General features: G+C 39.0%; 1 protein-coding gene across 1 annotated transcript in view; it reads left to right on the top strand.

Moving 5' to 3' along the window:
• The window catches only part of LOC116919721 (hemicentin-1), a 31599-nt gene that overhangs the window by 13175 nt on the left and 4676 nt on the right, over positions 1–13748 (top strand). Inside the window, exons 3-8 of the mRNA XM_032925735.2 lie at positions 6740–6872; positions 6989–7212; positions 10919–11299; positions 11449–11600; positions 13192–13342; positions 13562–13692. Of these exons, the coding sequence (XP_032781626.2) occupies positions 6740–6872; positions 6989–7212; positions 10919–11299; positions 11449–11600; positions 13192–13342; positions 13562–13692 (1172 nt within the window). The remainder of the gene's footprint in view (positions 1–6739; positions 6873–6988; positions 7213–10918; positions 11300–11448; positions 11601–13191; positions 13343–13561; positions 13693–13748) is intronic.

The following is a 13748-nucleotide window of genomic DNA, read 5'->3' on the forward strand; positions in this document are numbered from 1 at the left end:
ATCCGACACAATTAAATGCATGTTTTAATATTGTGTTTATATTGGCACACTTTAGGACGATATAAATTATGTATTGAATCATACTAAAGTCTAAAATATAATTTTTAGATAAAAAGAATAATGAATTGTGTCCCACTTGTGGTATACTAGCATAAGTAAAATAATAAATTGAAACATGGAAGACTTGTACTCAATGCGTATCGAACTACGGAACTATATATCGGTAGCCGTACGTGCTACCAACTGTGCCACCTTCGATAGTAATTGACCGAAGAAATATCTATCCAAATTCGATTCAAGTGCTTTAGGTGATAGAAAATTTTGGAGATTTTTAAATATTTGGAAACATTTGATTTTACGTGATAGAATTTGGTTTTCGAACATCAACGATTCATAAAAATTGATTTTGTGAAATTTATAATGATAACTTAACTTAATTGAATTAACATAATAATTTGAAACAGATAAATCGACATTACGAAGTTAAACTTTCGTATTTATGCGGATACTTGGAATAGAAGTGGCTAAACAAAATAAAATACCCTGAAAATTGGTTCTTCCCAACTTTCCAAGTCCATAAAATATTCGGGGTATAATCTCGTTTATTCGGTTCAGGCGTTCACAAGTCCAAAAATTATGGGATATTATTTGATAATATAATGAATGGTATAAACACCCCAAAATTTTGGAAAATGTAAAATTTTGTTTTTCTCATTATTCCTGGGTTGCTAACCCCGAAAGAATTCTATCCTTTTTAACAGTCATATAATATTTTCCAAAATTTTCGCACTAATCACATCTATGCACTATGTTAACTTTTGTTTCATCGGTGTGAACACGATCTATTGAAAACTATAATATAACTCATAATAATTGACTTCTAATAATATATACATTAAGCAATAATTGCCTGCCTTGTATCAAACTGCATAATATTACTTTTTATACATTTTATTACCAGTTTGTAAAGTAACAAATAATTAATTTTGATAGTATGCGATTTATTGAAAACTAGCATAATTAATTGCTTCTGTTTTATTAGCATGTATTAAATAGCATATTGTTACTTTATGATCATACTTAATACAAACTAGTATGATAAAATCAGGCTAATATATCATTAATTATACTAGTATGCGATTCATTGTAAACTTGTACAATTAATTGTCTCAGATTTTTGGCTGGGTGCTGCCGTGCGTGTGTGTGTATACCGACAAAATCAATGAACCTTGCAGAACACATAATACAAGAAGTCAAGAGAAAGAGAGAGAGAGAGAGAGGAGACATGAAAGAACAGCCAAAAGAAACATGAGGTAAAAATCTACTGACCCGATGAGAGTCCCGATCGATTCCCTTCCAACTCTTTGATCCAGTACGCCTTTTTTTCTATTTCTTTTTCCGTCACTTTACGGAGGGATGTCACCGTTGATTAGTTAAACATTTCCTTAACCCAGACAAACTATTCCATCTGTGTGCCGCCTTCCCATCGCTCAAGACCTCATCCATCTTGTTATCCTAAATGTTTTTTTTTCCTATTTTCTTTCCTATTGCTCTTAACGATGAATAACGGAAAGCAAAAGAGGAAATAAAAGGGAATAGTTTGTCACCATAGACATATACTATAGACGGATAACGAGTCAAGCTTGACAAGTCGACCCTGGCGGATTGAATCTATACAAATAAGCTGTGAGATCACGTCGATGAACTGCCACATTTTCTTTTCCTTTTTCGGATCGTTGACGATGTGGTACTGGGAGGCTTACAACATGAGCAGTTTGTTTTGACTCGACGACGGGCCAATCACAGCAAGCTTAAGAGACGAAATTGATTGGGGTTTGGAGACGTGTGTGTGTATAACCCAAACATCTCTGACTGATGAAAACGAGTTCCACATACGTCGCCTAAGGTTGGCTTCTTCTGGTGATTTTCTTTTTTGAGATTAGGTCGCCTGGCAAAAGAGAAACGATGAGATGCTTGACGGCTATATCTTGAAAGCTGATTGGTACAGCAATCGGAACTGCTTCCGCAATTGTGCATCGCGCATGAAAACAAGACATGAAAATAAAAGAGAATTTTGAAGGCAAATGGAAAACCATTTCGGTATTTGATGAGAGGCTTATTGTTACCAATGACTGATGAAGCTTTCCAACTGCAGAGTTTTGCGATATTGCAGAGACAGAAATTTCTTTAGAACTGTGGTAGCCTAAAGGGAAGCAGTGGAATGCGGTGGAATGCATAAGAAGCTGACTTTTCATTACAATATCGATCCAATCTTGTTTGTTTTGTTTTGTTTTGTTTTTTTAGTATAGGAAAAAGCAAAACTTTATAGCTTGACCAATTTTCTTTTAGTCCGTGATTTTAAACGTAAAGGGTTAACCAAACATAGACGAGCGGGTCAGTTTGTGGGCGTCTAACAATCATCCCATAAAGATTTGCACCGGGTCCTAGTCGTTGCGCATTTACCGTCTATAGTCATTCTTGAGCAAGAATTCCAATATTGTTGACATCGTCCAAACTAGTCAACGTATATTTTATTCGATTTCTTTTGGCCGGATCCACGCCATTTCTTCCTTCCTTTATTTATTTGACTTGAGCGCTTTGCCCCGTCCAATACTGTCTCGATCGATAGGTGCGGCGAGTATTTGAGTGCGTACATGTACAGGTTATTGCCATGTACAGGAATTGTGGTGGATAGTCTTAGTTTTTTATGTTTGCCATTCCAAAGTCCCAGCGCATCGAATATAGACACGGTGTTAAAATTCAAGAAATTCTCGTTTTCTTCTTTTGGTTTCCGAATGAAACAAGAGCAATCAAGGCCCAGCTTTATTGACGTTCTTAGATCTTTTTTTTTTATTTAAATATTTAGAAAATGTAAATAATTTTTGTTTGCTTGGATTCAACGGCTATATAAGATTTTGAGAGAAGTTCAAAGGAGGAAGGCGGGTTAAGGAAATTAAAAAGGGAATAAAAAAATATGCAAGGATCGATTTCATGAAAGTCGTTTGCACTTCTATATGCACATAGGTATAGGAACTTAAATTTATCCCACTGATAAATCTTTTTTTTTTATTTTGCACTGATCCCAATGGAAGAATGAAGATATTACTATATAATAGGCTGCGTGGTGAAATTAATTTGATTATAGATTCTCTACCGGGTACTACCGGTACTTGAAGACAAAGTTCTGTATCGATTTTTTTTTTTTTTTTCAATTTGCACATTTTACCTCGTCTTTTTAAATGTCCCTCGTCCTTTGCCGATAATGAAAGTCTACCTAGCATTGACATGCAATCCGATTAGCGAGAAGTTTTCATGCATCAATGACGATGAACCTTAATACTTTTGGCCTCTGATACTTGAATGGTAATTCTTTTTTCCATGCACAAAGTCACCTCCCCCAACCACATATCCGCTCCGTTCAAATGATTATGCGTGAAGGCTTCCTACAATCAGTCGAATACTGTGAAAACGAATTAGGTAATCGATATTTGATAAGGAGCCAGTAGATGATGGCTCACAAAATATTCCCCTTCAACATGGATGATTAGGCCATTGCTTCAATGACAGCCTCACATGCAAGATCGTGTTACGTAATACAATCCACTTATGCAATTTTCGACATGGAACGAAAAGCCATACAAAAGCAGAGAAGAAATCAAATCTGATTCTCACAACCATTAGACTAATATAAAGGGGAATAAAACATTATTGACGAGCACTCGAGATTACACACAAGACCGGTGCAACTATTATGCTCTTGAAACCTACCTATTAGCTATTGAACGTCTAACGAAACTATAGCCATTCCAGTTTCTAAGAATTTTAAATTGGTTCTAACCAAATGCTGTAGTCGTGTTTGACAATCTTAACTAGTTACTAAAACGTATATTCGAAATCAACTATAGTATAGACTTACACATTGAGTCATGGTTCCTCGATTTATTGCACATGACGGTAATGTTATAGGATTTCATTCAAGAACGCTTCGTACGCTAATTGATTAGGTATACTCGGCTGTTGTTAAAGTGAAACCATTGTCCCATAAGTTTTTGCCTTTTCAACAATGAAGTGCGTGTATGTAGTTGGAAAATTAACTTGCGCTTCATTTAAGTTTGACTTGTTTCAAAATCATGGTACCGTACGATCTTTGTTTAGTAAGCGGTTGTCATGGCAACGGAAAAAAGGAAATAACAAACTTTTTTGTTGTTTTTTTCAAAACCCATCTTTTTTCTTAAACCACCCCATGCCCAATAAATAAATTTAAAAAAATCTGCAAGCTTGACAGTCAGTGCGGCTGGTTTGAATCAATAGCTAATTCTATTCTCACTCGTCGGCTACCTGGTCTGCTTTTTCATTACATGTCATGCTGAAATTGATCACAATTACCAAATATATCGCCAAACAATAGAGGGACAGAGTTCGTGATCGAGTCACGAGTCACTGTTCTTTATTTAGTTCATCATATATATGTATTTTTTTTCTCACGAAGAACTGTTGCTACGTCTTGTACTGGCCATCAATTGAGGTCGAATGTTTCCCAACGGAGTGCGAAAACAGGTAAAAACATTAGGTGTTATTTGAGGTGTGTACACACACCTGACCGTCGAATGGAGATTCCCTAAAAGATAAAGTTCCTGTAGCTATTTACGGGTTTGACGTGATCCAATCGTGAGAGTGGAAGAAAATGTGTTGCCTTTTTTTTCGAGTTGTTTCGCCGTTGGTTGTTGGTCGATACAATGCAGAAGGGCGAGCGCAATGAGCTCACTGTGCCGCATACATTTATATTTAAGCACTATACAAAGGCGTGATCCTATATTGTCGCCATGGGCACAACAACATGGACCTCGGCTTCAGCAAAAATGATGTTTCGTTATTTTCTCTGTTCCTTCTTTCTTTATAAAATAAAATATTAAAAAAAATATAATTTAAGCAAAACTGTGGCTAAGGATTAGATACGTGCTCGTCCCAACGGCTTTTTAATATAGACCATCTGCTCGCTGTTGAGAGATATAGGCTACACACACTATAGAGGGATGAGTGAAAGATGCAAATCGATTCTCTCCGTTTAAATTCAACATGTCACCGCCTTGAAAGTTTACAGATTGCTGACATGTCCGTCCAAACATGTGATGCTGGAGCGTGTTTATTGTAATAAGACAGGCGTGTCTCTTATTTCTGTTTGCATCAAGCGCTGTTGGATTTGAACTAATAGCCTTTTTCTGTATATTGTGAAACGTAGGATACCATCGAACCGAGCATGTAGTGTTTAATAGGAAAGAAAATTTGAAAAAAAAAAAGAAATTTAAAAGTTCAAATAGCAGGCAGATTGCAACGACTTGTTTTCCCTCCTTCTGTTCTTGAGGTTTTATTTCCCTCTTTTTCTGGGTCTCGGCATCAAAGTTTGAAAATTGCGCGTTGACTAGATGAAGGTGATGTGTAGTACCCTTTGCTGTTTCCCCTTTTTTATTCTCCTCTCTTTACAGCCTGGGTTATTCCTGGAAAATAGGAAACTCGGGTTTGTAGTATGATTCAACCTAAAAACTTAATTGCAGCATGGCTCTAAAGCATTACATTCTACCATTGCAAATTTTTAGAAAGGCCTTTTTTTTTCATTAGGAGTTCAGCGTTGTATATACGACAGTTGGTGCCCTATCAATAAGTAAAAGATAAATGGAAATGGCGGGACTCAGTCACTTTCTTCTTTCTTTATTCATGCCAGGAAAACTTTGACCCATTGCAGCATTTAAGAGCCGCTGCAATTTCTTTTTCAAGTCTTAGAAAAAAGAAAAAAAAAGAGTGTTGGTTCCAACTGTAACTACATTTTGCGCTCCCCTACACTATATCTATACCCAGACTGACAATAAAAATGTACGCAACAATATATGTACACATGATAAAGAAATAGTGTCTCAGTTGTTTGACAGCAGTTGTACAGTCTCTCACTATAGAGCTGTCAGGCAGTTGGAAATCAATTGTCTTTGCTTTCTGCATTCACCGCCTATGGGAAATTCAAGTGCACAGATGCAATACATGTCAACCTAATAAGCATCTTGTGAAGGATCATTCATACACTTCAAATATACGTATGTGACGAGAAGAAAAGAATCTTTTCTCTTATTTCCAATCCCGTTTGCTCTATTTCTGTACCTGCACGTGCACGTTGGGTAGACGCGTGTTCGTATATCAACTTTCGAATACCAAGAATTCATTGATGCCATAGTGCATAGAAGTCAATGTTCTAGTCCCTGCAATTGCGCAGGCACTCTCTTTCACACTTTTCGCTTGCCCACACATTTTTTTCTATTTTTATTATCCCTGCCGAGTGTAGCCTGTAAGCCAATTTCATTTATTTTCCCATTTCTTTTTCTTCTTCTTGTTGGGAAAATGTTTTCTTTATTAGCCAAAGTCTGAGTTCTTGGCCAGTGTGCCCAACCGTTTATATGGCACGTGTGCCTGCTCGTTACCAAGGTACCAGCCACTTACGTATTCCTGAACAATGGCGTTTGTTTTTAGCAGTTTGCATGAGCTGATGCTGCAACGGCCGCTCTAACGTCACTGTACACCCATATCGTATGCAAGATCGTATTTTGAAAAGTGGCAATTTCTTTCCAATTACTTAATCAAAGCAAAACACGTTTAGTGCTATCATGGCTTATCAGCTTAACTTAACTCTTTTTACATTACATCCCTTTTGTCTTTCCCCAAATGCATCTCGCGATCGGGTTCCGCAAAACACCAGTTTCCCTTGGCGAATTGGAGGTGACAGAAGGCGGTTCGGCTATCCTGCCATGCGATATGAGTCTGCCATCACTCGACGATGCCATTTACCTTGTCGTTTGGTTCCTGGAACCCAACAAGAAACCCATCTACACGTAAGTCCTATACATATACAGCCATATCCGTTTTCTTCGCTTTTCCTTTTTATCACCGTCTATTACTTTATGATGGAAACAAACTGGCAGGCATAAACAATGTGTGTCACATCCAGGTTTGATGCTCGTGGAAAGCCGCTCTCGATGGGCCGCCGTTGGTCGGAGGTGGTCTCGTTTGGTCTGCGAGCTGATTTTCGCTTTGCTCTTCACGGACAAATACCCAGCAAAGGACATTTGATCATTAACGGAACTACTTTATCCGATGAAGGTATCTACCGTTGTCGCGTCGATTTTAAGAATTCACCTGCGCGTCATTTCCGAGTCCAGCTAAATGTCACAGGTGAGTCATTTTCGAAGCAATTTTTTATTGGGTAGCTGATTGATTTAAAAAATGAATCAATCCTTTTTTAAAACTCAAATAAAAACATAGTGGGTGTACGAGCAGTCGACGAATTCACAATTCAGCTTCCATGTCGTGAATCAATTAATCTTTAGATTATATACAGGTATACAGTATGTATAGGGCTGTGAATTGCGATGTGTAGTCTACTATATATATAGGATAACGGTGAAAAACATCGATCCGTTATTGACGAAGGCGTTCAACGGCGTCGTGAGCCCTTTTACAGGGCCATAGCAAATATCAAGTAGCCTATAAATACATAATTAAATTAAAAAGTAAAATGCCTTACACTGCGAGCGGATCGACATGTGTATAGCGATCCCCTGGCCCATACTCATTTCCTCCCAAGAGCTCAACTCTCAGCTATTATTCAATCGTGACAATAGTGAATCGGTGATTCTTCTTTTTATTTTCCCCGTTCGTCTTCTTAACACGTCAGTGGAAGCCCCTAGGGCTGAACGATGATACGCCAAATCACAAGTTGCGTCTTTATGTCATGATACCTTCTTCTTCTTCGTTATTTTCCTGAACTTTGCGCCGTGTCGTTAACCTTTACGCTATTATCGTTTTCCCTTATCGTTTATTCATGTATTCGCGAAATCTTCCTTGTTTCCCCCCCGAACACGAATCGAAGCAAGTAGTTGACGCCAAGAGTCAAATAAGGATCTGGGTACTTCCGCTTGTTTCCTCGACGCCAAATGTCGATACCGCCGGGTTTGATTATATCATGAAAGGTCTTTTTATTTTATTATGATTTTTTACTTTGAACCATTTTGCCCTTTGATGGATGCCGTGTCAAAGCATCATATCGTGCATGCTGAAAGTCACCAGTCCGTAAATGGAGCTGTCCTAGCCAACGACGTTTCCAGCGTGACGTTATTGACGCTTGGCTAACAAAAGCAACCAACGAGCCCCTTTTCAAAAGAGAATGATCTTATTCAACGGATCCTTTATTTCATTTTCAGTTTTCAAACTTTCACAGCAAAACCCACCAACCTTTTTCCTTCACTCTCATCCTTTGCGTTAGACTTGATCTGTGTTTGGCTCTTTATCAAAGCTAATTAGATATCTGCATTGATTGGCATGGAAGTTTGCTCTACGTACGCGTTCTTTTTTGCTGATGCTCAGCTAGCTAATGCTAATGAGAATCGCGCAGCTCAAAAAATTTTAAACAATTTTGTTGGCCCATCAGCAAGAAAACTCTGCACGTACTATATCCAATTTTACGAATGCTTAGTCAGCCATAAGAAATCAAAGCTTTGTGTTCAACCATAAGAATTTTTAAAGCTTCTAGTTTTGCGTTGAGCCCAAAGAGTTATTAGTGCTACACATATAGTGCTGGCTTGCTAAGCCCAGCTTTGACCACTCATTATGATGTAACGATAAGCTGTATAGGGACTACAATGAAAACCCTAAGAGTATACCACTAAATAATTTGGTGTAAGAACACAACTATAAAGCGGAGAGAAAGAAATAATGAAAGACACAGGGATCGGGGGATGGAGTACCTCAAGTAAACTAAATTTTGACTCATAGATTAGAATCTAACAAACGGGTAATAGCGCGGATCTACATGAACTAAAGATGCTCATTCCGTTGCAATACATGGCTATGATTGGACTTGCTAACATCGTGTGGTAAAAACTCTTATTCCGTTTTTTTACCCAGTCTCACAGTTACAATGTAACTATTGTCTGTCGCCACATTGAAACCTTGCAAAGATGAAGGATCTTGACAGAACATGGCTGCTTTTGATGGGGTTTGTCATTCCTCGTTCTACTTTCATTCATCACTAATGTCTCGGGAAGACGACAGGTCAATAAAGTGCATCGTTGTTAGAGACCTCGTCGTCTTCCGTAGGATCTGCGCTATATTCTCTGAGCATTTGTCTTCCAGCACATAACCCCAAAGGACAAATATAGGAATGCACCCATCTCATTGATAAAACGCTATTTGCTTCGTTTGCCTGTCGCGTTTGGATATACGTACGACGAAAGTCCCATCACGCTTGCAGCAACATTCGAACTGTACCATTAGCTACTTTGAATATAAGCTGATTTTATCTGTGAATTAATCACTAAGACGAACAATTTGAGTCTCATTTCTTGCGCCTGTCCACGTTTCTTATACTGTTCTGAAATATTGAAAAGTGACTGTCCATCTCATGTTTTTCTCCGTCAGCATCCGACAGTTAAAAATGTCATAATATCGTAATCCACTTATAGGGACGTATGTTACAGTTTCTTTGCACTTAACCAGTTTCTGGAATAAAGATATCTACATGGGATTCGGATGACTGGTTTTTCCACTCGAGACCAGACAAGAGGCAACAGTATCGACGTATCGTTTGTGCAACGGTTCGACTACCTTCAATTATAGTGATTCGCTGCTCACGAAACCCGTACAATATTGGTGGTTCTCGTATTTTATTGTGAGAAGGCTTCTACATTCTTATTTTTGCACAAAATGTCGATTGTAATTGTTCAAATATTGATTCAAGGGCCTTTTTCAATGCAATCTTCATCGTCATCGATACTTGCCAACAATGTAGACCTACAGCTCTTTTCTTTCTTCATTTTTCATCGATCTTAATCACGACTGAAAGAAAAATGTAAAGAGAGAAAATGCGAGGGCTTTTCACGTGATTTGACTCGATATCCAATTGTATGCGATGCAATTGTATGCCAGAAGCATCATTAGTAAGAGTCTATCAAAGATCACGTCAGAGAGACAAACAACAGCTGTCTTGAACTAACGAAGAAAAAAAAGTAGTATAGTAGCCTCAAGATGGGAAAACAAATTTCCGTCCACTTGAAAACGAGGAGAGATGAGAGTTTTCTTTTTTTTTTTGTTTTGTGTGTACCTAGTTGATGTCTGGTCAGAGCAAACTCTTTCTCAGGGGAAATTTCGCGCTTGAAGACTCTCGACAGCGACTGACTTCTTGCTGAGAGATTGGCCTTCAAGCGTCGCAGAGAAATGTTTCGCTGCAAATCGCCGCTACGTAACATTTGGCTATGCCCGTCTCTTACGGTCGCTAATCTTGTTGTGGCTTTTCCCTTTCTTTTTTCACGATATATTTTTGGGATATTTTCTTCTTCTCTGAAAAGCTATAGAGTAAACCATGAGAAAGCAGAATCGTTTAAAAGCCATGGTCATTCGGCATGTGCTTTTTGATGTCAGGCTCCGTCAGGACCTAAATTGGGCTTTTCGTATGTCCTATTGTGTGTGTCGAGTGGATTATTCGTCAAGCAACACTCTATTCCCTACTGAAAATACCACGCACGTTTCGTTTATAGCCATTTTTCATCTATGTAATAATGCGTCCTTGGATCCTTCTTTTCTTCCGTTTTCAAGTTATATAACATTTAGTCTACGTTCGTTTTATGGTTTTCGTGAACCACATCGCAAAATAAAGTTCTCGGCGTCATCGCTCTCCGAGATTACGTGGCCGTGTGCGTGGGGAAAAGTTAAATATTAATCTAGTGCTACAGAAATAATTAATTTGTAATGCTGCCGCACTGTATAGTCGTATACAGAGTCAGTAAGCTATTCATCATATTTTGTAACAAGCTGAGAACTTTTGCTCTGATTGAATGACTCGCAAAGATATGTCCCTTTGATTCATATTTCTCTTGTTCTACAGTTCCACCGTCCGAGCCAAAAATCACGGATGAAACGGGCCGCGAAGTGCGTTCCTCCAAATTCGGGCCGCTGAGGGAGAGGCAATGGGCCGTGCTGCAGTGTCACGTGACGGGTGGCAAACCATCTCCAGAGGTTGAATGGTACAGCAATGGCAAACGTTTCGCTTCATCGACCGGCCTGGAAATGCATAACGGCCTACAGCTTGGTCTGTTGAACGACCAGCAGATTGACTATTACCCTTTCCTGCAACAGAGGACCATAGTCAGAGAGATCAGGATCGGTCCTCTTAATAGGTCCCACCAGGATGCACGATTTACTTGCAAAGCGTCCAACAGTGTCAACAACGCCCCCAAAACTAAAACAGTGGCGCTCGACATTCATTGTAAATAATAGCTGTTCCTTTCATCTCATTAAAATTTGGCGGCTATTTCGCATGATAACTCATCAATAACATAAGCTAGAAAAAAACATGATAGTCTACGTCCTCAGTGGACGGAGATGTGATCACTTCTTTCCTTTCGTGCCCGTTAGTGCCGCCTTTGAAAGTGGATATCTCCAGGATGGAAACCCGATTCGTGGCGGGCGAGGCTAGCGAGATCCGTTGCCAAACCTTCGGATCGCGTCCAGCTGCGTCCATTAGCTGGTGCAAAGACGATGTTTGTCTACCGGATTCCTCTTACAAGGTAAGAAAACGTCATTGCAACCGCTTTTATCTTGTATAGCCTAGTCGCAGCAAAATACGCATTCTCTCTGCACTCCGGGCCTTTCCGTTTGCGAAACGGAATGAGCGATGAATTCTGTGAATTCCGTCACCTTTCGCAGCACGTTGGTCAAGTTAAACGAAGCTAAACCTAGCCAATAACGGGGCCACTCTGATGTTAACACGTGTTAACAAACGGAAGAGCTGTCACTGCTATACAATGTTTTCTTCTGTCATTCTTTAGCCGCTATTTCTACTTATGCGAAAGGATGTCTTTCAGCTCTATTTACCATATCCCAGTAATGTTCCTTGTAAAAAAACGAAGATAACTGAGGCTCTCCTGGCTGAATCCTCCCGATTAATCGATATTGATTATGTATATAAGACTCGTTTTTAAAGGAAATAGGGTACTTTAACGGTGTTCTGTCGACTATAAATGTTTATTTGCCTATTGATGGAAAAAAATCGACAATTCTCGTTTTATTCGAAACCCGTGTCGATATTTAAAAAAAAAAATCGTGATTTTCTATACAGGGCAGTAGAAAAAAATGGAAAGGAAATTGAGGCAAAAAGGAAGAAGGATTTCAATTCTTTGCTAATGAAGTGACGAGAGTTCTTTTTTTTTTCTTAACTTTGACTTGATGGAAATCACGAGAAGGAGTCAACATAACAATCAAAACCAGTAGCTCTTTCCGTCCTTTTTTATATTTCTTGTCGCATTTTTAGTTCCGCAAAAAAAAAATCAGTACGAGACAGAGACGGATCGAACTTTTGCCTCTCTATTATTTATTTATGCAACCGTCAGTCTCGGAGACGTGAGACCACACTACTCTCCATACGCATCAGTATAATAAATATCGTACGCTGTACACACACAAAAAAAAACTAATCAATTCAGCAAGACCCTGCCCTGTATCCCACAGTTTTTTGTTTTTGTTTTTTTACTTTTCTTCCTCTTTTTGCGTTCCTGATGGTCTGGTTTTTTGTGGGTTTTTCTTGTCGTGCCCTTTCTTTTATTCATTCTTACTGCTTTCTGCTAGCTTTATCATCTCTGATTGCACAAATGGACAAACTTCCCGTTCGTAGTTGTTTATAGTTTCACTGCTGTTCCAACTAGCGTGAATTTTCATTTCCTGTGTGGGTGTTTACACGCGTTTAGGGATTACTGTCTCTCTCTTTTGCGTTTGAGATTTTGTTTTGCCATGACGCACAAGCTCGTCCCGTAAAGGCTCGCCTTCTTTTACACAGTTAGTTCAGATATCCGCTGCATTTCGTCTTTCTCGTATTAGGTTTTAAATTTATTTCTCTTGATTCCGATGCCGAATTAGAGCTCTTCAGAAAAGTCTTAACATGCCCACATATTTCAAAAAGAAAACTTTATTATTAAACGTGAGCACCAAAGAACATTGAAATAAGACTAGACCTACATCCTGGGCTCTATACGGTATACTATAGCCTACTAGTTTTGACAAAATTTAGTCTACCGGTGATATTGTCATTGTGGATGGCAAACTTCTACAAAGAAAACTTGCTGTGTGACTATATTCTTACGTATTGATTCCAATATTCGATAGGTATTCGATGATGAAAACGGTAACGTGACGACCAGCCTTTTCAGGGCTAACTTTAGCAAAGAGGACCACGGTAAACCGCTAACTTGTCGGGCTTCCAATCGCCTGTTGCAAGCCAGTGCCATCGAGGACTCTATCCGTCTAGACGTTCAATGTAGGTGGCCTTATGATATTCTAAATCCACAATGAAAAGGAAATTTTATTGTCATTGTATTCTTGTTACATCAATTTGAAATTGAAGGCAAAACGATTTTATCTCAATCACATATATTTTTTCGTTTTCAATCTTTGCTCTTCCGTTGGGGATGGTACGTGCTTCCTGCGGTACGTCGTTGCTCTTGCCCTTTTGGCCAAAACATTGGATCGATTCAAGTTGCTCCGATGGCAACGCTGCGCCTCGGCCCGACGTTCAAAGCCGATTCAATCAAGGAAGGTGACGACGTCTATTTCGAGTGTGCCATTCAAGCCAACCCGAACGTGACTCGCCTAGTGTGGAAACATGAGGTTCGTCCACCTGACTTTTCTTTCAATCAGCATCGATAGGCAACTTGCTCTTTTAG

The sequence above is a fragment of the Daphnia magna genome, linkage group LG3, assembly GCF_020631705.1.
Source record: "Daphnia magna isolate NIES linkage group LG3, ASM2063170v1.1, whole genome shotgun sequence".
In the NCBI taxonomy this organism is placed as follows: Eukaryota; Metazoa; Arthropoda; class Branchiopoda; order Diplostraca; family Daphniidae; genus Daphnia; species Daphnia magna.